Source organism: Chroicocephalus ridibundus, chromosome 1 (assembly GCF_963924245.1).
Source record: "Chroicocephalus ridibundus chromosome 1, bChrRid1.1, whole genome shotgun sequence".
In the NCBI taxonomy this organism is placed as follows: domain Eukaryota; kingdom Metazoa; phylum Chordata; class Aves; order Charadriiformes; family Laridae; genus Chroicocephalus; species Chroicocephalus ridibundus.
In genome coordinates this window covers 133,161,500-133,187,689 of record NC_086284.1, presented here as the reverse complement: position 1 = coordinate 133,187,689, position 26,190 = coordinate 133,161,500, and the positions used below count along the sequence as shown (strand labels likewise).

Below are 26,190 nucleotides of genomic sequence, written 5' to 3'. Positions count from 1 at the left end.
GGCCAGGTTCAGGGAATCACATTTTAGCATCGGCACCAGGAAAGAGGTAGAACCAAGCAGGGGTGGGAGTCGCAGCGTCAATTTACATCAGCGTCCATCATCGTGAACACCAGTGCGACACTCGCATCTGACGGACTCGGCTCCAAGCCAGTCTCAAGGATGCATCCTCTGAAGAATCTGACGGGTTTTTCTGGGCATCTCACAGGAGCCGAATTCTTTCCCCCCCTCCCCCCCAGCAACCGGACTCCAACATCAGCCAAGAATGGCTTAAGCGAGATCTATACCACGAAAACTCACCCAGATGGGCCTTGACTCTGTCGCCTCCCAGCTCTGTCAGGAAAGTCCCCACATCACTTTCCGTTTTGTCCAGGATCACGCAGCACATAGTACTGTCACAAATAGGAACTTTTTCCTTAAGTCTCTGCACCTTCCTCTGAGACTACCTGAAAAGCACTCCTTTTGAACGTTCCAGATGCAAACCAGTCACATAAGAAACTAATTTAAATAAGATTTGTGATTCACTCCTGCTTTACGGGCTCTCATCCCAATAGAGCTACCGTGGCACTGCCCTTTGGAAAGGGAAATGAGTACTTTGAGGGTATTCCACCCAGAAATGGGACCAAGGCTCTCAATATCACGACTTATTTTGGAACACCCAGAATCAGTATGCGAGACAAAGAGACACCGCCACAGCGGCCCAAGCTTGTATCGATATGTCCATAGATCTATATTTTTATTGTTTTATATATATTTATAATATATTTATATATTTTTAAAAGAATCCCTTCAAAAACTACCCTCCCACCTAGCAAAACAAAGATTAAACAATCAAAGATGGCAGCTGCATCCTGGAGGAAAGTATCCCAGGGGTCTCATAGAGCCAAAAGTGATTGCTGAGCACCAGCGCGCTCTTTTCCAAGCTTCTGTGATGCCCTGTGGGCGCGAAGGTGACTGACAACAGTTTTATGGCTCTTTAAATTGACCTGTCAAAAGACAGGGAGAGAGAAAGAGAGAAGAAACACATGGCCGTGGCGACAGGGGCTTGAGTGGTAGGGGAAACAGCAACGCGTACAACTGGAAGCTTAGAGTGTGAAATGGTGTGATGAAAAGGAGGGAGACACTGCCTGGGAAGTTGGTAAAGACGACAGGAAAGAAAACAAACATGCAGGAGAATTAGCTGGCAAGGTGGATCTCAGAGAAGAGTTCAGAAGCATCACACTTGGGACCCTTGCTACCCCTCCATCCCCCAGATCTCTTCCTCTCACCCTCCCAGTTGTGAAGGGAGATCCAACTAGTTCGATTTAGACCAAATCTTCGCACTGCCCCGGAGCCTGTGGAGAGAAGGAGAAAAACAAAAAAAAAAAAAAAAAAGGAGTAATTCAGAGAGGATGCGCAGGCTCATCCCTGACTTCCTTTTCTAAATTGCAGCAGCACACAAAGAAGAGCTGCTGATGTTCTTCATAAGAGGAGAACACAAGGAAGGCTTAGGAACTGCTTCAGATCAAGAGCAACAGAGACTTCCCCTCAAGTTCGCAGGAGAACAGCTCAGCTGGGACCACATCTCTGACCATCCCCTGTCCAGGCAGCAGACCCCTGCCATCAGCAGCCTCACTGCTCCGAAACAGGGCTCCCCTCAGCTCACACACACACACACACACGCACGGACGCGCAGTGGCTCTGTTCGTTTGCCCCCAACTCCTCACCCTTTGGCTTTGGAAGTTTTCTTGCTCGCCTGGCGCTGGTTGGTGCCAGGGGCTGGCTCCCTGAGCTCTGTTAGGTGCTGTTCCGGGTCTTGGGATGTGGCTGCTGCAGCGGCTGCCGTTGTCACTTTAATGGTCTTCTTCAGGTTTGCCACCTGCAACAGGAGAAAAGCAAGAACCAAGGAATTTCCCAAGGTTTTTAGTTTGTTTTGTTGGTTTTTGGGTTTTTTCTGTTTTGTTTTAGTTTGTTTTCTTAGAGGGTTTTTTGGGTTTAGGTATTTATTTTTTTTTTTTAAAGCAAGCCCTGGAGTTAAGAGCTGCAAGCTCAGCTCAAACAAAAGAGCTAACAGCTGTGCAGACCCCTGCACTGTAGAGGAGTTAAGCTGACTTCGGACTCTTCTTCAGGCACAACCCCCTGGTGGGGTACGGCCTTGGGAAAAGGTAATGCCTTACTTGAGCAACAACCGTAAGAACCATGGGGTACTGGTTCTAGTTATTTTAAAGCGAGGGGCACTGGCTACTCCCTCCTTGTCCCACCTACCTCGCTCTCTATTTGCTGCTTAAGTGCCAGCTGTTGCTCTTTATGTTGGTTGGCCCGGCTGACCTGTTCTTCGATACCCGACAAGACAACCTCGCAGCCCTGGCACCTGGAGAGAAGACACAGAACCAAAAAGGCCAGGTAACTTACACAGCATAGAAAGAAACGTGAAAGATGACAGATTTCAACTCTAGAGGCCAAAAAGACTGGAAGGTGACAGCTACGCCAGGCAGGGAAGACACAGGAGCCCAATATAATAATGTAGTGACGTTATTACCTGGGAGGGGGACAAATTACAAAGTGACGTGAGGTTAGGAACTACAGATTTATACTCAGAAAGCCTCCTGCCAGCAGCTAGGACTGTGCAAAGGTCGCTGCGGTCTCATCACCCCTCCAGCAACAAAAAGGGCAATTTGGAAAATTACTTTTGGAAAATTATTTTCCATTGGGAGTATGGGAAAGGGAATCGAGTAGACAACCTCACAACACTACCCCCCAGTGACACACAGAAGATCTGGGGAAGCCACCGGCCACTCCTGAAACCATTTTTGGGTGTTAGTATTGGGGGCTTCCTCCTCACCACTCCTGCAATGTGCGGGTGATGGTGCTTAGCTCCTCCCTCCGGATGTCCCTCCCAATGCTGTAATCCACCTCCAGGCGCTGGTTCCGCTGATCCAAGCTCCCTCGCAGGACATCTGCATATACAGCCTCAATCACGAGGTCCTCCAGTTGCCGGACGTTCTTCAGCTGTAACTGCTCCAGCAGCACTGAGTAGGGGATGCACTGTGGAAACATGACGGTAACTAGCATGAGGTAATCCAAGTGGAAGGAGAATTTGGGGGAAAAAAGGGCCACTACCTTGATCTTGGCAGCCAGAGTGACGACTGACAGGTGCCTCAGTTTGTTCTTCTGAGCCTCTGTCAAGGGAGGGAGGTTTGCTGCTTCAGCTATTGTCAGGGGAAAGAAAAGGGTATAAGAATTTATGCCTCATTTTCCATTTCCCAGCCCCGCACAGAAGCATCTGCGCCATACCCGTTTCCTAAAGCATCTGCACACCAATCCCCCAAGCGGTGCTTCGTCTTGCCAAGCCATCCCCATTAATTCTCAGCTCAAAAGACCTTTTCTGAGCAGCTTTTCCTCCCCTCAGCCTCAAGTCATTCTCTTTAGCTGTCCCATGCCTTATTTATGGAAGTCTGCACATCCCAGTGGATGCCTAAGTCTTTCCCCTCGCCCCTCAAAAATGTCTCTGTCAAGATGTTCTTGGAAAACCTCCACGCAGACGGCAAATGGCAGCATTAATTATTGTCAGGTACTCCAGTGGTCTCAGGCCCAAACCGCAACCAAGCGCCTGGTGACGGGAGTCCCAGCCCTTGCTGCAAAAAGGGCGCGGTTTGGGCGAGGGTCTACAAGGGCTCGGGGGGACCGAGGGACCACCACCCCCACCACGCTCCCCACCGGCAGGGGAAGGGCCCCCCGCACCGCCCCTCGCCCCCGCCGCCCCGGGGCTCGGCCTCACCCAGGTAATCGGCGTAGGTGCCGTAGGCGAAGATGGTCAGTAGTCGGAAGACGGGGGAGAACTCGCTGTCGGCCAGCTGCGGGGACACGGGGTCAGGCTCCACCGCCCTCCGGCCCGGCCGGCGGGCAGGGCCCGGCGGGCCTGCAGCCCGGGGCGGGCCGCGGGGGCCGGAGCAGGGCTGGGGCGGGCCGGTCTCACCTCCCGGACGGCGGGCATGTCCAGCAGCTCCCCGAAGACGTAGATGCCCGGGGCCTCCAGCACCTGGTGGATGAGGCTGGCGAGGGCGGCGCCGCGGGCCGCCTTGGCCAGCAGCAGGAACTGCTCCTGGCTCTGCCCCGTCACCTTCCCCTCGGCCGCCATGGCGCTGCCGCCGCCGCCCCCCCCGCGCGGGGCTCGGGCCCCGCCGCCGCTCGTCCCCGCGCAGGCCCCGGCTCCGGCCCCGCCGCCGGGCGCCACCCCCGCCCCGCCACAACTCCTCTATGGCACCGCCGTCCCAGAGCGGCCGCTTCCGGGTGATGACACCGCCCGGCCCCGCCGCGCCGCGGCCCCGCGCCCGCCTCCGACTGGTGGAGGCAGCGGCACGGCCCGCCCCCGCCGCTTCCCCATTGGCTGTCCGGAGGGCCGGGAGGCGGGGCAGGCCCTCAGTGAGGGCGCCCCCCGGCGGCCGGGGTGAGCGCCGCCGGTCCGGAGCGGTCTCTTGTCGCCTCCTCCGGAGGCCGAGCGCCGCCCCGGGGTGCCGCCCGCGGTAGCCCCGGCCTCTCCCGGCCCCGAGGCCGGACACGGTCTGGCAGGCGTGGCGCGCGCAGGCCTACGCCGGGTGCCCGCTGCTGCCCCGCTCCCCTGCGGCCCGGGCGGTGCCGTGGGGCCCGGGGCGCGGCCGGGCCTGGCGTGAGGCGGCGGGGGAGGCCTGGCCGGGGCGGGCGGGCCCCGGCCGGGGTGGTCGTCCCCCAGGGCACCCCTCGGGGCGGCGGCACCCTCCTTCCACGGGGTCCGGGCGGGGTCGCGGCCCAGGTAGCCTCCACCCCCCAGGCAGGGCAGGGTTGGGGTCTCCGGGCCTCAAGCGGCGGCTGGGCCTGCCCCAGCTGGGACTTGGCCACCGCGGGGGCTGCCTGGGAAGTGGCGGGGCAGCCTCCCCCCAGGGTGACAGTGGCCACCGGTTTGTCACCAGCTCTGGCCGTGAGGGTCACAGGAACCAGCCGGCCATATCTGCGTTTTCCACCACTTTTTCCATGCCCTGTCCCGCTCACCTGCCCACGGTTATCCTCGTCTCCACCACCCACCACCTGCCAGTGACTCCCCTGAGCTGCCCCATCATCCTGGAAGGTGGCCCACAAGCCGCAGCTGGCGTAGTGGTCACGGACACCACATGAATATCCGTATCTTTATGGGTCTTCCCGTACGTTTTGGTGACTGTCTACCCTTAATCCATCCAATATTCATATTAAAATAGCTCATGAGAAAACAGATCCGCCTCTATATGGCACAGTATTTTTCATATTTCAATGGTGTGCTCCATAAGCATCACACCAGAGTTAAAAGAGATGCGTAGAATACCTAGCGTATGCCTACACATCGCTCCCGGCTTTGCTCTGCTTTCACACCGTTAAGAGCTCACTATTTCGCACAGTGTTTTGGGGATATCTAAATGTAAAAAAAAAATCTTATGTTGCAAAGCGCTGTCCTTATGTATTTCAAACGTACGTTTCTTAAATCCCTGCATGCATCTCCTCTTCTACTGCATTAATTTTTAGGAAAAAAAAAAATGGCTTTACTATCTGCTGAATCATTAACCATCACACTTGTCAAGAAATGCATCCCCGATGCAGGCAGAGTATGCCCATAAAAAGATAGTTTAAATACTCCACAAGGACAGAAATGTTTATGGTATATTTAAGTATCTCTTCATGGGCAAATGAGTTAGTGTAATGCGGTGAGGAGGCATCACCGAGGGCACGCTTCTCCGTGCTAGGTGAAAGAGCTGTTTTTACAATGATGGGACTAAAAAGTGAGGATCATTTTGGAAAAAAAAAAAACCTTCATAGCCCTTCTTGGCTTGCACAAATCGTGTGGTAGGCGGAGGTGAGCTGTGAGGGAGGTTGGGAGGAGCGCAGTCAGCGAACGCTCATCTCAATAAGCTGCATTAAGCTGTTTGGCCAAGAGTTTCCAGCCCGGCATCAGCTTCCTCATGGCTGGCTCCTTTCGAAATCGGTGATGATTCTCCATGAAAGCAAAGGAGGCACCAAACTGATGGGAGCCCACTTAAGGTCTGTGCAGGCAGCATGGTTCTAGCGTGTTAAAACTTTAGTGCCGTCAGGGCGAGTTTGCGCTCCAGCACATGATTGCCAGCAAGAGAATCGGTCGTCAGCTTGATCAGTTTAGCACGTATTAAAGGCAGTTGATTTGTGCTTTGCCAGACTTCTGTAAGTGTAACATCTTGGAGCAAGCGTAACATCTTGAAATCTTCATCTGGGTAAAGTCTAAGCTTGGGAAGGTTTTACTTGCCAGTATCAACAGCTCTCTTCTCATCACTTGCTTTGACTCTAGTTCTTCTCACGCAGCTGCTGTGGCTGAGTCGTGGAGAAGGCTCCTTTGGGGTACTCTGCTGCTCCAAACACAATTTTAGAGCTAGAAAATACAACCTGTGGCTGCCTTGGGGAGCTAGATCATTGTGTCTCCCAGTGAGAGGTTGCTCCAAGCTCATTTGAACAGCCACATGTATTGTCCCTACCCCTTCTCAGGGTCCCTTCAGTCCCTGAGGCTCTTTCAGTGCTTGGTCTCCATGACGGGGCTACTGACAGAAGAAGGGAGAAGTGTGGACAGTGATGGCCAGTGTGGAAAACTGAACTTCTAATGTTAATGGTCGTGCCACTGGAATTAGGTGGACATCACTCAAAACTAATTCCAGGCAGAAGGAGCAAAACGGCTCCGAGTGCCTGGGCCAGGGAGGCAAACAGGTGCCCTGACAGGGGAAGGTACCCAGGCCCTCAGTCCTCTTCTGGTAGAGCACGTTTTCCTTCACGTGCTCTGATGCCTGCTTCGCTTTGGGATGTCTCCGTCTCACTTGCCTCAAAAATCTGGAGCTGAACAAAGAGGCTTCTCTGGTCAGCTTCTGCTGGTACAGACGCATGGACACAGTCAATCATCTCTCCCAGAAAACTGCCCCGAACCCACCAGTTCAGGGCATTGTCAGAAGCTGTCCTGCCCCTCAGTCCTTGGTCAACGAGGTGGTAAGGAGCATTTCCCGCACTCGGTCGGGTAAAATGTGACCGAGACACGTTTTACCCAACAGACACATCTTCAGGACAGGCTGAAGATCGTGGTGGCCCAGAGAAGCAGGGAAAGGCTGTCCATGTGTATGCTCAGAGCCAGCAAGGTCTGGGCTTCTCCATGCAGCAGGATTAAAGGAGGGGCAGGGCTTGTAAGGTTGAGGCAGGGCTGTGAAGGCAGGTTGCAGGGCAGTATTAACGAGAAGACTATCTCCTTCCTACTTTCCCCTCTCTGTTTCTGTATTTGGGTCTGATTCACCCCGGCCTTACACCTGCTGTATTCACTTACACCAGCGCGGAGCGCATTCAAATCAGGTTCAGGCGTAACCCTGCTGATTTGTAGTGTTTTATTACTCTCTTCCCCACCCCCTCGCCAGCTCCTTCCATCTCAGTTTTATCTCTCTATCGATCTGTTTCTCTCACACTCTCTGACACGCTTGCTGCCTTTCATTATTAGTCAGATAAAGCCAGGCAGCCCGAGCATCCCAGCCACATGATGCTCCCTCTGTCCTCCTTCTCCACGCCGACCCCATGGCCCTGTGCCCTGGGTGCTGGGTCCCCAGATTTTTGTCTGCTCCTTCTCTTTGTCCTGCATAGAGCTGAAACAAGGGCAAAGACCAGAAACTCCTTTGAACAAATCAGATCCTGAGCTCTCCAAATGAGAAGGTCATCGTCTCTCCTAAAATACGCAAACTCTTGGGAGAGTGCATGGTAACACCCCCATAACTTAGCGAAGTCTCTGCCTCGTCCCTAGATCAGGGTGCTGGGTGTCAAGATTAAATTCCGGGCTCCTGGAGTCATTGACTCCCGTGCTTTCACTTTGCTCACAAAGCAAACCGCCTGTCTTTGTGGTCACAGGGAAACTGTGAAATGTGATTTTCATGTAACCTAAAGAGCCGCAAATAGGAGGCGAAGAGTGCAGATGAAAGCAAGTCTTTACAACATTTCATAATTCTAAGATAAATCTCATGACACGGGGAGGTTCAGCATTGTTATTTCTGAATGTTTGGGATTTCTAATCCTTGCTGTGACCACCCCTAGCATCATCCCTGTCTTGTGATCTCTCTCTGATCTTTCCAGAAGGAGAAAGAGATCTTCGTGCTGTAGAACCACCTTCTTTCCTATGCGCTCACTGTCCCACTTTAAAGCCGGTAGAGCCATACTGTCTCATTCTAGGCTGTTCCTCTCTTCACCACCGCAGAATCCAAATAACTTGTCAAAGCGCTGATGGTATTTTTTCCCCCGTCCTTCTCCAAACATAGCTAGGGTCACATCTTCTGAGACATGTTTTCCCGGCTGTGTGCAACACAGACTCCGAGGCAAAAACACCATAAGGGCAGAGGAGGCTGGGGTGAATTGGTTGGGTACCAACATGATCCAGAAGGCTTTTAACCCTATAACTTGTACCAGGCTACTGCACACAGGGTCGTAAGACCTGTACCCAGTTGCACCTAGAGGCAGCCCAAGATCAGCTGCTTGCAGAGGAGTTGAAGAAGACGGTAGCCACGCGGTGACTCTTCCCCCGGCCTGCTCTCGTAGCCCTCAGGAGTTTGCAGACCAGGAACTGTCTTCCAGACGGGCCTCCGGTCGTGATTCAAAGACTCCAGAAGAGAGAGGATCTTGCACTTCACTTGGTAGTTTGTTCCTGTGATTAATCGCTCTCCAGTGACTGGCTCTTGTTATTCTCTGCCAGAATACCTGGTAGAGCTTTCCCCGGGACGGAAGTGATACTGCAAGCAAGTCATGTCTCGTTCTGCTTTTTTGATACATTAAACAGGTTGACCTCTTTAAATTACTGAGATCTCCTGCCTTCGGATCACCTTTGATTCAAAGTTATTTTTAAAATATGGAGCATGAAGCAGTGTACAGTTTTCCAGCATGGGACTTACCCAGACACAGAGAGAGGTTTAATCATCTCCTCACTTCTCTTCCTTACTTCTGCCTTTGCACAGCCAGGGATCACTTCAGACCCTTTGCTGCAGCCTGGCCCACCGGCCTTGTGTTGGGTTTTCTGCCTGTTATGATCCCTAAATCCTTTTCAGATCACCTCTTTTCAGGACTGGAAGCTGTTCTCTGTAGATATGGACATTTTTTTTCCCCTGTTCATAGCTGGCTGTACAATTTGCTCTCCACTATCTTAGAAGAAGTTTTATGAGAATGACCACCTTACCGGGTGCAGTAGGTCATTCTGTGCTGGTCCTACCCTCATTATTTTTAACACTGTAACAATATTTGTGTCCCCAGCAAATTGTGTCAGAATGAACTGTATCTGCTCACCAAGCACTGAATAAAATGGTGAGTCATACCTGACCCAGGACTCTTTCCTGGGCATCCGTGTAAGAAACGCTGCCACTCAATGGTGGGCTTCCAGGGATGACCTCCTTTGCGTTTGCAGGTCGTTAAGTGGAATTAACCGGCTCACTTAACTTTCTGCTCTGTTAATATTGCATAATGCTGTTTTTTTTCTCATCAGCATGCTTTGGGATATTAATGCTTCCAGAAGCCTGGATAGATCTAAGCCATCACCTTTTCCAAACAAACCTGTAGTCACATCAAAGACTGACAAGAACAAAACAAGTTTATGCAGCAAGATCGGTTTCCTCCAAATCAGGCTGATTGGCATTAACCAGAGAATCTCATATCAGCTCTTTGTTGCTTTGCCTAGAAACTTTCAGGTTTTCCGTTTGCTCTGTACAAATATTGGCAGGGCACAGCTCTCTTCCAGTCTTCTGGGATGTCTCTGATATTCCAGAGCTTATTAACCAGTTGTTTGGTGAGCAGCGGGGACCGAGGAAACTGGGTTCTCTACGGACTTCTTTCCTATATGTTCCATCCTTCCCACTACCGTACCTTCAAGCGGGGTTTCTCAATGACACCCCTTTCCACAGTCTGCCACGTCTGTGAGTCCTTTCCCCTTGGTCCACAGTCTCTGTTGCCGGGCTCCTCCTCCACCACACATACACATAACACGCACAGCTTTCCCAGTATTTTCTGCTTAATTTTTTTGGCCTGCAGGCTGGATTGCTCCGACCCGTGGGGTTTTGCCCAGCAGCATGGTTATGGGCTCCCTTCCAGCACAGGCACCGATAGCATCTCTCTCCTCTGTCAGGCTGCCGGTTTTCATGCAACTTATTAGAGCTTATTTACCTTTTAGACTGTGCTTCTTTTGTCAAACCCATGTCAGCTAACAGACAGACGGACAGACGAAGTTGTGCAGATAGCAGGGCAATGACATGGGTCTCTGCCCTTAGGGAACAGTGCTAAAAACAGCAGCAGTGCGCCGCTTGGCCTCAGGACTCTTGGGTGTAAATGATCTGTATGTGAGGATTTAAAAGTGACTCTGCCAGACAGAAATAACAGCCTCATATCCTTCCCAGGTATGGCCAGGCAGGGAGGTACTTCATTGTCCTCACACGACACACACTGATCCTGGTCCAAATCCTGGCCAGACAGAGGTGATTTTTACATTTCCGACTTCCTCTCATCACCGCATCACCCTCACTTTAACGCCTTCAGAGGAATACTTTATACTTAGCTTTATACTTAGTCACTCGTGTATTCTCTTTCTGCAGCTACGCAACTGCTCCTCCGTCAGCCCACCTGATTCCACCCCTCCCCTCAAATTTCCCGGTAATTTTACGTTAGCTTTCCTTTGAGTCCCCCCCCTCCCCCCACCCAGAGGACCTCCAGTTGCCTCTCTGCTTGGCTAAACCTGTGCTCCAAACCAAGCAACCCATTCCCTTCATATCACGTAAGAGTGATGTAAGAGTGACATCAGCCCTTGCACTCCCTGTTCCCGTCACCTTGATGGCTTTCCTGGCTTCCCCCCACACCCTCATCTCCCAGGGTCTCCTTGGTCCCTACAACATCCTCCTCCTTGTCGTCTCTCATACCTCTGGCTCCTTTTGCTTCCTTCTGTAGTTTTGCTCTTCAGGGGGATTTTCAGTGTTTGCGTCATTTGGATTTTTGCCCTTTAACTGACCTTTCCCCGTCTGAAATTTCTCGTCTGTTTTGTGCCTCCCAATTATACTAAACACATTCGTCAGGATTTGAAAAGGTCAGAAAGAGCCCGTGTGGGTGATGTCGCCCCTTCCAGAGCTTTCTACCCTCCAGTACCCCCAGGTGAGAAGGCAGGAGGAGAAGCAGGAGAAGGCAAGACAAGCTGCCCACCGGCTTGTGCCGTAGGGCCGTGTCCTCATGGTCCCCATGGTCCCCACGGCCGTGTCTGACCATGAGGCCACTTGGGGTGAGGGTGTGAGGGGTCAGTGCATGAGTTTTGCACGGATTGTTTCTACAAGTCCCGAGGGCTGGAGATGAAAAGGCTGGAGAATGTGACAGAAGCCTAGATAATCTCTCCTCACATACATGAGGGGGACAAAAGCCGGGGGGCTCAGCCATGCGCGCGCCTGTTGACACACAATGGCGCCACCTCTCACACAAACCCAAGACTGTGACATCTCCCACCGCAGTGCCGTCCTCCCACGCCCCCACCTCCCAGTGACCATAAGCCTTAACAAACCACATCCCCGTGCCAATACGTCCTAACGCACACTGAAATTACTCCCAAACACGTGAAAAACCTGTTGACTCTCCCAAACACACTCACAAGAACACAGGCAAGACTCAAACATCCCGACACGGGAAAGCTCGGATCAGCCTGGATTATTAGTGAGGGAGCTGGTGGGAGGCCTGATGAAGAATAACGGACTCAGCCCCCTCAGGTGTCTGTCCAGGGTTGGCATGACCTGTTCCGAGCATCCTGCCATGGCTGGGTTTAGTACTGTGTGTCCATTTGTCATCTGTGTCCATTCCTGATGCGGTTGCAGGTTGCTTTACAGCTTGGTTGCTGTCTGTACTATTTCTTTCTGTTTTTTTCTTTTCCCAGGGTCAGTCACAGTCTTTCCTCATCGCTTTGTGATGAAAAGTTTGATTGTTTCTGAGGATCTGAGAAAATTACTTTCTTGCTTCCCCATATTTCAGACCCTGGAGTGGAAACTGTCTTTCTGTCATTGACTTTCTTCTCTTGCCCGTTGGTTGCTTGGCTGCTCCCTTCTGATTTGGACTGTGCTTTCTGTTTGGTACTTGATGGTGGAGGGAGATTTTCCCTGTAAAACACCCGGCCCCTCAAAGGCACGTCAGCTTCTTTCTTTGATTTCGCTGTCACATCCCTACCATTTCCAGACACATCCCATCGATCCCTGCCAGAAACGCGCTTGGGGACATGTTCAAACGACCTGGGTGACCCCTCGACGGGGACGCCCACGTCGGACTGACCCCCCCCCATTGCTCCCCCCAGCGCCCCCGTGTCCCACCCGCCCCACGCGTGGGCTGTGAAGCTCGGGAGGACCCCGACGCCCGCCCTCCCGGGCTGCGCCCCGCCGGGGGCACCCTCCTGCCGTCCCTCCCCCGGGTACCGCGGCGCGCAGGGGGGCCCGGGGGCCCGAATCCCGGGGATGATGGATGCGGGGATGCGGGGACGGGGGGCGGGACCGGCGCGGCGGCGAGGGGCGGCCGGGGGGTGGCATCTCCCCGAAGGGGACTGCTGCGGGGCGGCGGCGGCGGGGGTGAGCCCGGGGGGCGGCCCGAGGGAAGGGGATCCCGGGCCGGGGGTGAGGGGTGGGGGGGCTTCCGCCCCCTAAGGACGGACCCGTCCGGGGGTGGCATTCGCCGGAGCGAGCTGTGGAGCGACGGGTCCCTTGGAGACACCTCTCTCCATGGCAACCTAATCGCTTCCTGTGAAGATCCCGAAATAACCGACGAGACGGGGGAGCGGAGCCGAGCGGAGCGGAGCCGAGCGGGCAGCGGCGGCGGGGAGGCGGCGGGCGGCAGCGGGGGGGCAGGTCCGGCGGGCGCGGGGCTGCGGGCGGGCAGGGAGCGGGAGGAGCCTGGGCAGCAGCAGCCGGACGCCGGGGCAGGGGGCTCCCGGGGCAGGCGGTGGGGGGGACTCGGTGACATCCCCCCCCCCGCCTTTCCCCCCACCACCACCCCGGCGGGCGCGACCCTCGGGCTGCGGCGGGGGCGCCGGTGCCGGACGCGGCGGTGCCAGCAGCCATGGGGTTAACGGGAGGCAGCGAGCGAGAGAGACAGAGACAGAGAGAGAGAAAGAGGGGCTGGACCAGTCCTCGGCAGCTGTTTATTTCAAGGCATCTCTCGCTCCCTCTCCCTCAGCCAGGGCTCAGCCTCATCAAACCTTCCTCCTCCTCCTCCTCCTCCTCATCCTCCTCCTCCTCCTCTCCTTCCTTCGTCCTGGCCATGAGAGGCACCGGCAGCGGCAGCTGTGCTCCCCCAGCCCCCTGCTCCGCCGCCCCGGCTGCGCCCCGCTCGTCTCCCCGCAAGGTAAGTTCACCCTCTCCGCTCGGGATTGGGGGACGGGGTGGGGATGGGGCTGCAGGGGCGAGGGGCAGGGAGGGCTGTGCGCCCCTCTCCAAGTCATCTCTCCCCGTCTCCTTCCCTGTGTCCTTTGCTCCCCCTTTTTCTTCTCCCTCTCTCCATCTAGGTGCTCTGTCTCCTTCTAGCCGGCTGTCTCTCCCCCCCCCCCGCCTCCCCCCGCCTTCTGTTCCTCTTTCAGTCTGGGGCAGGGGATGCCCCGAGGGGCTGGGAGGGAGGGGGCACAGCCGAGGCATCGCTGCCTCTTGCCCTCCAGCTCTGGGCTCCATCACAGACCTGTTGTGCTGGAGCCTGTGCTGTGCAAGGCGACTTCAGCCAAATTGGCGCAGCTGGAGAAAGGAAACGGAGGGGTCAATCCCTCCTCCCGCCTGGCCAAGGGTGCACCATGCAAGCGAGAGCAATTCAGATGTGGAGACTCAGCACCTGAAGCACTTGGATGCCCGGGAACAGTAGGAAACTGGGAGGCAGAAGATTGGCAGACTCATGACATGTATTGCAGGCAGGCGCTAGATGGCAGGGGACCGGCATCCTAGAGTGCTGCTTGGAATGGGGCCACGCTCACAGTTCCCAAATGCAGGGAGACTTAAGCTCAGAGGACCATTGATGGGCTTCATACGCCCATTCCCTAGCTACCGAAATGGCCAAATGCACCATCACCCTTCCAGCCCCGGATTCTGCCCCAGCCTGGGCTTTCCATACCCAGCCTGTAAGTGCTTGCCTTGGTATCCTGCCACAGGAATTCCCCCCGGCGGACACCGAACGCTGCAGGACCCGCGCTGACACAGGGCGAGCAGTGTCAGCCCCTCTGGGGTCCTGCTGGACCCTCCTGGGCTCTGCCACCAGCCCTCTCAGCCCCAGACACCAGGTAGAGCAGCCACTGCATTCAGACTGCCAGCCCTCGAACTCAGCCTGCTCTGCAAGCTGTCACCCCTGGCCCCGTGCACGGTGGGAATTCCTTCCCCAGATGGGCTTGGCATCTCCCACCCCAGGGTACCAGCATTCGGATTCATGCTCCCAGCTGCCCAAACCCCTCCGAGCGCAGCAGAATTACCTCCCTCGGGCAGCTGCTCTGGGATTCTTCCCTTCCACAATCCTCACCCAGCCGAATACAGTGGGACATATCTACAACCCCTTTTGCACCGGGGTTCGTGCTTCCTGCTACCAAACCAGCAATGACTGCATCTCTGCTGCTTGGACCATGAACTCCGGGATGTTCATGGCCACTGAGAAAAATATAGGTGTGGGGTGCTTGGGGCACCAGGCAGCGTGTGTGTGGGTCTTGCCGCCAATGCCTAAACTCGCTCTGCTCGATGCTTGGAGGTAGCTGCTCTCTTCCATGGTCCCAGATCACAGCCTTGTATTGGTAGCTGTCACCGTAGCCCTTAATGCTGGCTGGGAGTTAAAAAATGACAGCCAACCTAGCGTTCTTCCGTTGTGAGGAGGGCTGGGTCCTCCTCAGGTTTGTTTTGATTTTTTTATCACTATTTCGAGTGGGATCGTTGCCGTGGGGGAGCTGGGCGAAGAAAGGATTTGCATGAAGCTCTCGGTGCTGCAGGGTTGCTAATGGCGAGCGTTATTTCAGCCGGCAGTAAGTTTTATAATTTTGGCCCAGGTCCTGTGAATGTTCTTTTCCTCAGGGTCGTGAGCCTCTTTCCCCTTCTTCCATCCCTTCCCCCTCTCCCCAAACTGGTTGGCAATTTCATTGTTCCAGTGGAATATATCCGTCATGTGAGGTCATCGCTGCATAAGGAGAGGTGATTGATTGCTTAGGTCACTGGGGCCTATCCCATGCTGGGCTTTGAATGCTGGCTTGGAGACCTCGAACCGGACTCGGTGCTCAAAAGCGAGGTGATGTGGGGTGCAGAGGGGCACGGTGATGCATTCCCGGCAGCTTGAGTTGCCGAGCAAACAGACTGCTGCATTCGGAACTAGCTGGAGCGCTCTGAGAGCAGACGGCTTCATTCCTAGAGGCACAGTATCACAGCAGTCAAGCTCGAGATGTTACGAAAATACAGATAGATCATCATCTGCCAGCCGAGCCAAACAGAATCGGGTGCAACTCTTTTCCCATCCCCGGATGGAAGGAGGCTCTACCCGCTTCTCACTAACGCGGCATCTGTGTGCTCGGCTTCATCCAATTGCTCTCCAGTCGGAGGTGATCTCGGCTAGGCATCGAGAAAGCTGCGATATTCTCAGATTTTAAGGCCAGAGGGACCATTTTGATCATCGAGTCTGACCTACAGCAGAGCACAGGCCAGAGAATTTCACCAATTTCATTTCCTGCATCAAGCCCGTAACTTCTGATTGAACTGTGGCGTTCTCTTTCAGAAATACGGCCACGCGAAGGCTTCAGGCGGTAGGGAATACACCACCTGCCTAGGTGAATTGTGCTAGTGTGTGACCCTCTTTATTAATGGTATTGTTCCTCATTTGAATTTGTCAAACTTCAGCATTTTGTAACAGAAGGTTACAGATTGCATTTGATGCGAGGGAGCTACAGCGCGGGTATTGCCTGCGCACGGCTGGCACCTCGGCTCTTTTATTCCTGTGACGGCTTTTATATTTGGATAGGATTTATCTTTGGGACCACTGTGTACAAGATTCCTGGACAGGGAGAAGGAGTTATTGGCAGCAAATCCTAGGGCTTTCCTGGGGCGCCGTAGCGTCTGAACTCTGGATCTCAGGGTGTCACATTCGGGGCTTAGTCTGTGCTCTCTGCTCAGAGCAGGAGTGCAGCAGGCTTTGCTCCTAGACGTTATTTAGGATGTAAATTCCCAGCCCCCTTGGTGAACCGGGATACATACCTGGGGGCATGGCTACCGAGATCTGCTCTCTCATGTCCCGGCAGCAGTAGGTTCGTGCTGCGAGAGACTTACAAAGAGGGAGGAAGCACAGTCGGGTCCCTGACGCTGGGAAACAGCAGCAGGATTTGTGCTTCCATATCCTGCAAATGCAATGGGAGCAGCTACTAACAGACTAGCCCCAGGGATCTCTGGTCTGGACTGGTAGTGGGGTCCATGCGCAATAGCAGAGAACAGTGTAATTCTCACTCACGGCTTCCAAGGACCAAGATTCACAGACTGAGTTCAGTGAAGTGCCCCGGGGAAATAGCTTTGTCATTCATACTCTGTCATCTGCGCATCACAGGACTGGAACTCTGCGATGAAGGCTCTGTACCTCGAGTGAAAATGCACGGGTCCATCTTTGGACCCTGGGAGTAGCAGTAGTCTGTTTTTATCACAATTAGACCTGGGAAACAGATTTGAAAGCAAGAGCCATGCCGTGTTGGCACTGGTGCAGAAATCCAGTCTCTCTGCTCTGGCACACAAAGGTCTCTGGAATGGTGTAAGGTGTGTGGATACTGGGATTTATACCTCCAGATAGTAAGAGCGTTGGCGTCCCCTCCTCCTCTCTGAAGATCTACCAGTTTATTCAGCATCCACACTGGGAGCTGCAGACAGAGCTGAATGCAGGGCGTTTGTTACACTTGCCCTCCAACGCAGCAGGGTCTGTGGCCAGGACGCAATCCCCACTGCCGCTGGCTAACCGCAGAGCGCCCTAGACACGCTTTATCCGCTGCTTTGTCCATAAGCCACAGGGACATCCGTGTTCTGTTTTGAACGTGCGTGCTCCACGCACAGTGGAGTCCAGCCCTCGCTGGCTGGCGTTTCCACCTGAAACCTTCCTTTGCTCTCATGGCATTCATGTAGCGGGAGACATCTCTGTGCTTCTCTCAGCTCCTCCACAACCACGCCTGGGTGGTGCGGGACACGCTGTCAGTCTCTGGCCACGATATGAGTGGCAAATCAGAACGTGTTGACTCACACCGACTGACATTGCGTCATTCCTGCGCTCACCTGGAGCCACCTTTGGGGTAGGGGCACTGGCAGTCACCTGCTCTTCACTGTTGGCAGCGGGAGCTGCGCACAACGGTGTCTCAGGTCTGAGGCTTACACCCGATGTCTGGGCTGTCACTTCCACAGCGTTATGTGTACACGAGGAGGCCAGCCCTGTGCCTCACTCCTTCCCCTCAGCTCCAGTTACAGCCATTACCTGTTCCGTAGGGCTGAAATTCAGGCTACTGGGTGTGTAAGCAATTCAGGATTTGGCACTGTTGGGTTTCTTATTCCCCGGCTTTAGACCCTGGGAATCCACAGTCTGGGGTGCTGTTGGTGGAGCTCACAATCTCAGCCGAGAAGGACAGCGAGGTCTCCATTATGAGACATCCCAACAAGCGAGAAGAACGCAGTGAGCTGGTTGATCCAGCACTGAGCACCTACACCCAGGCACATCTCTGCCGGCAGAGCCGTCTAAGTTAGGAGGAGTGCTAGCGGTTACATGCGCACCCCTAAAGTACCACACTGCACCGTGGGACTGGCACTGAGGTCTACCTGCTCCTGGAGAAGATCTCCTCTCCTGGGGTGGCACTGTCCAGATCCACATCTCCTGCTGCAAAACCCCTGGCAGCCCCTCAAGACCAGAGCTGTAACTGGTAACGCTGTGCCACAAGCAGAGCAGCTCTTCACCCCAGGGAACTAATGTCCCATGGGGAGTCCCAGCCATGGCCCCAGGCGCCCCAGGCCATCTTGAAACCACTCAAGCAGTTCGTGTGCACAGAGACTCACACGTGGAGGTCTCTGACACATGCAATTCCCTTTCCAAAGTCCAAAAGAATTTCTGTCATCTCAAGATTGTGTTGCCAGACGTGGTCTTCCGTGGCATCGTGATCATAATCCAGATGGCCAAGATCTCGCCAGAGATTCAGAAGAAACTTGCTCCGTTCGGCTGCCTCTCTGCAGAGCTGCATTTTAATACTGGGTCCTTTCTAAGGCTTAGAGGTTCAGGAGCAAAGTACAAAGAAATGCTGAGAATAGCTGCTCTTTTTTCCTCATCTTCATCTCAGGATCCCTCCAGAGACTGATCTTGCCCCGGAGGGAAGGGCAGGGCACATTAGCCGACAATTCCTTTTTTTCTGTGAACTTTGTTTAAATATTTAACAGAAGGAAACTAAAAATATCCCCAGTTAATGCAGCAGGAGCTAGACAGCTACTCACTCATGGGTGCCCTTCCTCCCAGCCCCTCTCCTCAGGTGTACATCAGGGGCGTGAGTCCCCTTACCCACCGCAAGAGCAAGCACCAAGCTCTTCCCTCCTTCAGGAAGGGCTGCAGTTTTAGTGGGGGACATGGGCTGAGCCGGAGGGCTTGGCAGTAACCCCTTGGGAGCCGGGAGGTGCAACACAGCTGGCTGGGGGCTGGAGGCACAGGGCGGTTGGCCATTGACTCCCTCGGCTGAGCAGCCCCGTTCCTCCAACCCGGCAGCCACAGAAGGGCACGGCCACGGGCTGTCGGCATTCATGCTTTCCCCTTCACGATGCGGGAGCGAGCTGAATATCTTGAATGATTTTTTTTTTTTTTTTTCCTCTCTCTCTGTGTGCTTGCGTGCGGTCTTTGTTGCGGAGAGGATCCCGGGTCGGGCACATAACAGCTCACCAGGGAAGAGCCGTGCCGGCGCTGCGCTGTGCCCGGACAAGGGAAGGGGCAGACAGCATGAAGGGCAGCTGTGCTGCCACCGGGACTGGTGCCAGGGGGTGGCGTGTGGCCGGTGCAGAGGTCCAGCCCGGGGGAACAGCCCTTACTCTGTGTTACCGCTGCCGCCTGGTGCTGCTCGGCCATGGGAGGTGGGAGAGAAAGGGGAGGAACAGGGGAGAACGAGAGGCGTGGGACAGCGCGGAGGACGCTAGGACAAGGAGCGTGGGACGGTAATTCCATGTTAGCTAAGAGGAAAGTAAATACTAAATATTTGATAGGCGTATTTTTGCTCTTAAATTCTTTAGTAAGGCTGGACTTTTCTCGCTGATTCACTCTCTCAGTCTTCTTGGTTTATCACTCTCGTGCTTCCCCTCTCGCTCCCTCACTCTGGCACACAATGAAGAGGCTCTTTTTTAATAAATGGATTACACACTCTACACTATAAATAAACACAGGAATTAAGATTCCAACTTGTTCCAGCGATAAGCAAACAAAGATGCCGAATCCCCCTCTCGGCCCTCAGACAGGAGAGTCCCCAGGGAAGCTGCGCATGTGCCTCTGCACGTGTGCTCCAGAGATTGCTCCTTCCTCCTGTCTGCCTGTGCCAACACACAGCTGGTGTCTGTGGGGTGCCAGGGTCGGGGGGACGATGCACCTCCGTGCAGGACAGCGTGTGGGCACGGGGGGGGGACAGGAGAGGGAGCAGGGGTGTGGGTGCTGCGATGCCCTTGCTGGTCAGGGATGGAGGCTTGCCCACGATGCCTCCAGGGAGAGAGCGGTGGCCGCTGGGCGAGGGGATGCTGACACCTCTCCCATTTGGTTCCCAGTGAAGAAGATGAGACGGGATCCTCGCTGAGCGAAGACGCTGTTGCATCTGCGATGGAGCCTGGTGCCTGGTAGGTTCACAGCATCCCACGTTCACCGGGGAGACGGGGGAAGCGTGGGTGGCGGGCTGCTCCCGGCTGCTCGGGGCTTGCCCTTTCATCAGGAAGGACGTCTCAGATAAGGCTCTGTTTTTCCTCCCTCCCACCCCGCAGCAGGATGCCTCCGCTCCTCTCCTGCGTCCACTCCCTGCAGCTTTGGCATCTCCTCCTCCTGGTCTCGGCCGTCCCTCCTCCTCCCGGCGTCTGGTCTCTTCGCTCGCGGGGCCCAGCATCCGCTCGGCCCCTTTGCACCCGTCGGAGCCCCTCGGCCCCGCGGCCCATCTGCATCTGGGACAGGACCTCGCTGCCGCAGGAGAGGGATTCTCGCCTGGCCCTGCCGCGCCAGCGGGCCCCGGCACCCCGGGGGTCGGAGCTGCGGCACGTGGTGCGGCTGCGGCGCCAGGCGGCGGGGGCTCGCCCTGCCACCCCCTCCGGGTTCGAGGACGGCATGCCCTCCTCCCAGTACCCCTGGGCCATCGTCTGGGGCCCCACGGTGTCGGATGAGGATGGAGGGGACGCCAACTCGGCCAACCCAGGCTTCCCACCGCTGGGTTACACCTTCGTCTCGCCACACGGCATGGCAACGGCGCAGCCCAACTCCCACTCGCTCCTGCACAACGCGGGGCTCAACCTGCGTGAGACCCCGGCCACCCTGCGGCCCTTCTTGTTTGGGCCCCGGGGGGAAGGTAAATCTGCCCTTCCCTTCCTTCACCCCCCCTGCCCCATCTCCGCAGGAGCATCTCCTTCTGCAAAATTCACGAGGCCCCCTGTGGGAACCTCCCCTTGCGCTCCTGCTCCCTGGGGACCGGTGGGGGTGGCCATCACACATACCCCCTCCACTCCCCCTCTCTCACAGGCGTGGACCCCCAGCTGTACGTCACCATCACCATCTCCATCATCATCGTCCTGGTTGCCACCGGGATCATATTCAAGTTCTGGTGAGTGGGGTTTGGGCCAATGGAGGCTGTCACCACGGCAGAGTCTGCAGGTGGGTGGGCAGGAGGACTGTGGGCTTGGGATCTGTTTGTCCCAAGGGTGTGGATCTGGTGCTGGAAGCCCTCTGGAGGTCCGGCACCTGGCCGTGCTGGGCTCTGAGTGCTGGGTGTAGCAGGGTCCCATGGACCCCTCTGTCATCGAGGGCCGGGGCTTGTCTAAAGGTCACTCTTTGTCTCGCCCATCGCCTCTCTCCAAAGCTGGGACCGTAATCAGAAACGCCGGCGTCACTCCGGGCAGCAGAGCGGTGGGAGGCAGCAGGAGAGCCAGCAGCCCCTCACGGACCTCTCCCCCACCACAGTCAGCATCCTGGGGCCCTACGGTGACCCCCTGGCCCCCACGCCCGAGGCAGAGGAGTCTAGGCAAGGCCAAGAGGGTGTGGAGAAACTGGGGGGTCACGGGAAGAACACGGCCTTCCAGCTCAACCGGTGAGTGGCCAGGGAGCCGGGGAGGGAGGGGGCGACGGGGGACAGGGGGACAAGCAGGCTGAGGCAGGGCAAAGGCGCTGGTTGGTTAGCGGGGGTGGTGGGACAGCGTAACCACCCGTGGCTAATTAATTTCCGATTCCCTTTTCCCCCCAGAATCCCACTGGTGAACCTGTGATGCTCACAGGAGAAGCAGAGCTGGCTGTCCCACCCTCCCGTCACAGCCGGCGAGCACAGACTCCCGCCGCCTCTGCTACCCCGGGGAACAAACGACCTCCTTGTGCCACGGCTCACCACCACCATTATTAACTAACGCCACCAGGACGTGCCTGGGCAAATGGACGAGCTGGGCCTCCTTAGCCTCCCGCTGGGGGAAGGCTGGGGAACCCCCCCCCCCAGCCCACGCAGGACAGGGTGATGAGAGAGCAGGCTGGTGGGAGAGAAGACAGCTGGTGGTGGTGTGAAATCTTGGCCTCCCTGGCCCCTCTCCTAGCACACACACACACACACACACACACACGCAGACAAACACACACACACACACACAGACACACACTTGGATCTCCATGACTCTCTCACCAGTGCATGCCTGACATTGGGGGTAGGCGAGGTGGAAAGGCGTACCCCTGTCCCCGTGGGCCCTAACCCCTCTGTGTGTCCCTTCCCATGTCGTGTGCTTTGAAGTGAACGTCTGGAGTTCAGTTGTCTGCAGGATTGCCCGCCGGGGCTCGCTCTCCCCTCAGCCAGGGCTGAGGTGGTGGCAGGTTCTTCTGTTCCCAAGGCCTTGGCTCTCCTGAGGGTCCCAAGAGTGGGTGAAGCTTGGGCAGAAGAGGCTCACGCAGCACCTGGGTCCCCTCAGCAACCCATTTCCTTGAAGGAAACATTACCTCCCCCCTAGATGGAAGATACTCACACCTCTCTTCTTTCTTTCTGCCTAACATTCCTCTGTTTTTTTCTCTTCAGTTTGTATCTTTCTTCATCTTTCCGTCCCCAGTTGTTTTCTCTCAGTTCCTCCCCTCACCACTTCTCTTGCCAGTTAAAGTTGGGAAGAGTTCCTTTAGTTTTCAAAATGTTTTGATCCCTTGGAAGCCTCCTTGCTGTCCCCCTCTGCCCCCTCAGTCTCCTTCAGCAAGGTTTTTCTGATGAACATCAGTCTTTGGTGATGTTCTTCAGAAAATCTGAGGCGAAGCCCTCTGCTCATTATGTTATTTAGCAAGCGTCCTGTACACTGGGATACTGCCGAAGCAGCTAAAGCATGGCATGCGGATATAGCTGGGCACGAGGAAATTGAGTTTTGCTGGCCTGAGGTAGGGAATTGCTTTCAGACGCTCATGCCACAGGCAACGAGCAGCAGATATGACTCTGTGTGCCTGGGATGACAAAGAACAATTTAGAGTTGACCTTGGGGGCATCTGGGGGGTTGCCATGTGCTGCTGGTAGGTTTCTCCTGGAATGCAAGGTGACTGGAGACCCATGAGGCAATGCTCATCAAGGGCATGAGAGAGAAGATATCTGGGGTGCCAGCCTTCGTAAGTGTATTGTCACAGCTGGTTGGGGACTAAAACCAATGGCACAGGTATCGGCGCAATCTGGTTGCCTGAGCATGTACTTTGGGGCTGTGGTGGTCTGTAGGACAGGCAGCCACGTTGTCTGTTACTTGTGTGAGCAAGATCAGCATGTCTCAACCTTCTTCCTACGTGTGGACCCATGGGTGTCGCTTTGAGGAAGTGTAAAATGGCAAATTTCAGCTTAATGATAATAGTTGCTCTCCCTTGGCTCTTGCAGACACCTTTAAAGTAATTCACAGACCCCACATTGACAGCCACTGAGCCGAAATGATGCAGATTTAGGTAAAGTTGCCCCTGTACTGTACGAACACCTTCAGCTGCTGGACTGATGTGGCCAGAGACAGGAAACTCACCCACAATTTGAAGGCCCTAATGCGCCATACAAGATCTCTGGCAAAAGTCATCTTGGAGAAAAGAAAATGGGCCTTTCATCCTTTATCTGTGCAGTAAAAGCCTATTCTTTATAGGACAAAGCACATGGAATTTCATAAGAGGCCTGTTTCTGCCCATTTACCCAGCTGAACTATTAGGTGATCTCGGGTCTCATCTGACTCACCGTGAAGGACATTTAAATGAGAGTGTAAATTGCAATAAGCTTTGCAAAAAACAGTAGAGATTTGGAGAAAATGACAGGTCAAATAAAATTACTGGCTTATTAAAAGCACAGAACGGCTGAACAGTGTAGATGGAAAAGGACTCCGGAGGTCTCTAGTCTAAGCACAGGTTGAGGCTCCGCTTATAGCAGGGGATATTATTGCTTTACCCTAGATCGATCTATTACCGAGCCTTTGCCTTATTCCGGCTCCATTTGAGGCTTTGGTGGGCATTCAAGCGGCGGATGGAGAGAGAAGGGGGCAGATGGCTGTTCCTGCCCGCTGCCCCGCTCACCACGGCCCCCGCCAGCTGAGGGCAGCTGGGGGCTCTTCCCCCTCTCACTGGCACATGGGCGCTGGGGAAGGCCATCTGCAGACAGCCTGGCAAGAGGCTGCACTGCTTATTGCCGGCAGTTTACGCTATAATGCCTTGAACTGGTTTAAGTAATCTTCCAGGCCAGATTAATTAGATTTCTCTTTGATCAATAGCGCTTGTTGAAACAAGGCCAGAGTTTAGACTCCACCACTTCAAGGGCTGTCCTTGGACTTTCCCTTTCTACACGCTGCACGGAGAGAAGGTCTGTAAGAAAGCAGCAGGAGCTGTAGTGAAAACATTTTCCAACACTTGATGTGGGGAAGCCCTGAGCTCTGCTGTCCAGGCTTTTGTGAACTCTACAAAAAAATCAGATTTTGGTGTTTTGGGTGGGTTTTTTTCCCCTCTAACATGTCTCTGTTTTTGTTAAAAGTATCTCCAGGGAATGAAGCCTTTCACGGATGCTGTGGTAAGGGGGAAGCTGGGGAACGCAGTAGAGAAAACTCTTACAATGACAGAAACTTGGATATGCTGAACATCTTTTCCAAGACCAATTTTTCTAACCAAATATGTTTTCAAGACAGTCATTCACTCTCTGACACAAAACAGGTTAGATATGGGAATCAACTTCATTGTCCTGCCCAAACTTTCATTGCAACATTTTGTCCCCGGAACAAAACACTCAAAGCACGTGTGGACACACAAGCTTCATCCAGTCAATAAATAATCTCACTGGGTCTCTTTTCTCCATGGCTGGAGCCTTACAAACCATCTTTCCTTATGCAGACTGGAGCCAGAGCGTGCCTGCAGTCTCCTCCCTGGCCCAGGCTAATATTCTGTGAGATGCACACACAGACAGGTTGACAGCACCGAGTACCAAGCCAGGGCAGAGGCCAGCATCTTCTCAGTCACAGCCCATCAGGTTTCCTTGTCTTCTAGGTGACTGGAGGAGAAAGATCTGGATTATTTTTTCCCAGTGGAAATTTTACAGAGAGAAAAGTGTGCGGGGAAAACGACTGAAAATGTTCATAGCCTTGGACTGGAGCCTGCCCAACGTTTCTGTGCAATTAAAAGAAAACGCCCAGGTGGGCTGGGTGAGTGGAAGGCACCGTGTCTGCGCTGAGCTCCTGGAGGGACGTGGCTGTTAACACAAGGGTGGTCTCTCTGTGAGAGCAGTGGGAAAGAGGGAAGGTCTGGGGGAGAACCTCTCCCCTCCACCCTGTGTTGTTTCAAGGCGGGAACCGGAGGCTCCCTCTCTCTACCCAGCAGAGTGGCATGACCACCAGGCCAGATCCTGTTTGGGCTTTTCCATCTGGTCAGTTGCAGCTGGTAAGCACGGGAGCAAACCTCCAGTCTGTGCTTCCACAACATTCCTCCAGTCCATTTTACAGGGACTCACCTCCAGCCAAGCATCCCACAGCTTCAGAGAGGGCTATCTACCTCTTCCTCAATGGCACCTAAGTGCCCTTGCAAATCTGGTCCCTTCATTCCCCACTCCCTTTCCTGATAAGGAAAAGTACTTGGAAAGGAGCAGTTTGTTCATTCCCTGCAAATTCTCGAACACGATCACTTTCAGACTGCTCTGGATTAAACTATGGCACAGCCTTAGAGCCGAGTCCTGCAGCACAAAAGCCTTGGGCCAAACTCCAGCTCCCTGATTGCACCCCCGCTGATGTCTCACTGTAGTCCTGGCCCTACCTTGGCAAGACCGTAGAGGGGGGCCCCCTTCCTTCACCGACTGCTGGCTCTCTACTCCTTTTTTCCTGTTGTCTTCCCTCTCCCACTGTTTTCCCACTTCCCACTCCTGTCCTGTACCACGGTCTCCCTCCCGGTTATCTCTCCCCTCCTGCTGTTTCGCTCTCCCCACTCCTCTCTTGTTCTCCCTTCGCCACTCGGTCTCGTTGTGCTGCGGCTCCCATTCCTCCCCTCCGTCTTCCCTCCTGCTTCCCTGCTCAGTCTCGCTCTTCCCCCTCCCCTGCCCTTGTGCGCTGTGATATATATTTTTGTAGGATTTCTCTTCTCCTCGTGGTGAAATATTCAATTCTTGTGGGATGTTAGTTTCAACATTTTTAAATAAACCTTTGCAAAATACTGAAAGCAGAGCTCTTGCTGCTGTGGAAGAGGCCGTAATGGAGATGTCAGGGTGGGACGACAGGGACTTCACCCTGGGCAGACCCCTATGGGACAGGGTCTCAGACATGTGGCATCCCACAGCCTCCTCTGGAGGGGTAGATGGGGTGATTTGCTCCAGTGCCCATCTCGCCTTCCTCTCCTTGCTGGCCAAAGAGGCCCTTTGAGCCTCCTCACGCATTTCCATGGGAGGTGGCCCCTGATGGAGGAGATCTTGCACAACCACTTCTCCACTCATGGTGGCTGTTCTGCCTCTGGAGCTGCTGCCTCCCAGCCATGCTTTTGGGGCTGCTTGTCACACGCCAGTTT

General features: G+C 54.8%; 2 protein-coding genes across 5 annotated transcripts; one reads left to right on the top strand and one right to left on the bottom strand.

The window, feature by feature from the left end:
• Positions 1–716: 716 nt before the first annotated feature.
• COPS7A (COP9 signalosome subunit 7A) lies at positions 717–4,170 on the bottom strand. The gene is made up of 7 exons (XM_063353661.1): positions 3,953–4,170; positions 3,755–3,830; positions 3,097–3,185; positions 2,819–3,021; positions 2,242–2,347; positions 1,704–1,855; positions 717–1,331 (listed from the first exon to the last, which is right to left on the bottom strand). Exons 1-7 carry the CDS (start codon positions 4,112–4,114, stop codon positions 1,292–1,294), a joined length of 828 nt encoding a protein of 275 aa, XP_063209731.1. The 5' UTR covers positions 4,115–4,170; the 3' UTR covers positions 717–1,291.
• Positions 4,171–12,459: 8,289 nt separating this feature from the next.
• PIANP (PILR alpha associated neural protein) lies at positions 12,460–25,837 on the top strand. 4 transcript variants are annotated; one of them, XM_063353622.1, is made up of 7 exons: positions 12,460–12,584; positions 13,189–13,356; positions 19,764–19,832; positions 19,974–20,545; positions 20,716–20,797; positions 21,053–21,280; positions 21,434–25,837. In XM_063353622.1, exons 3-7 carry the CDS (start codon positions 19,816–19,818, stop codon positions 21,453–21,455), a joined length of 921 nt encoding a protein of 306 aa, XP_063209692.1. In that variant the 5' UTR covers positions 12,460–12,584; positions 13,189–13,356; positions 19,764–19,815; the 3' UTR covers positions 21,456–25,837. The 4 variants fall into 4 exon arrangements, with proteins under 4 accessions (XP_063209692.1, XP_063209701.1, XP_063209674.1 ...); XM_063353631.1 differs by lacking the exon at positions 12,460–12,584 and adding an exon at positions 12,629–12,860 and having other exon boundaries at positions 19,977–20,545; XM_063353604.1 differs by lacking the exon at positions 12,460–12,584 and adding an exon at positions 12,631–12,860.
• The last annotated feature ends 353 nt before the right edge of the window (positions 25,838–26,190 follow it).

Excerpts from the sequence above, each read along its gene's own strand:
- COPS7A (XM_063353661.1), bottom strand. The coding sequence starts at position 4,114 with ATGGCGGCCGAGGGGAAGGTGACGGGGCAGAGCCAGGAGCAGTTCCTG. Across the intron at positions 3,022-3,096 it reads CTCTGGCTGCCAAGATCAAG|TGCATCCCCTACTCAGTGCT; the intron begins GTAGTGGCCCTT and ends ATGTTTCCACAG. Across the intron at positions 1,332-1,703 it reads AAAACTTCCAAAGCCAAAGG|GCTCCGGGGCAGTGCGAAGA; the intron begins GTGAGGAGTTGG and ends TTCTCTCCACAG.
- PIANP (XM_063353622.1), top strand. Across the intron at positions 20,546-20,715 it reads GTTTGGGCCCCGGGGGGAAG|GCGTGGACCCCCAGCTGTAC; the intron begins GTAAATCTGCCC and ends CCTCTCTCACAG. Across the intron at positions 20,798-21,052 it reads GGGATCATATTCAAGTTCTG|CTGGGACCGTAATCAGAAAC; the intron begins GTGAGTGGGGTT and ends CTCTCTCCAAAG.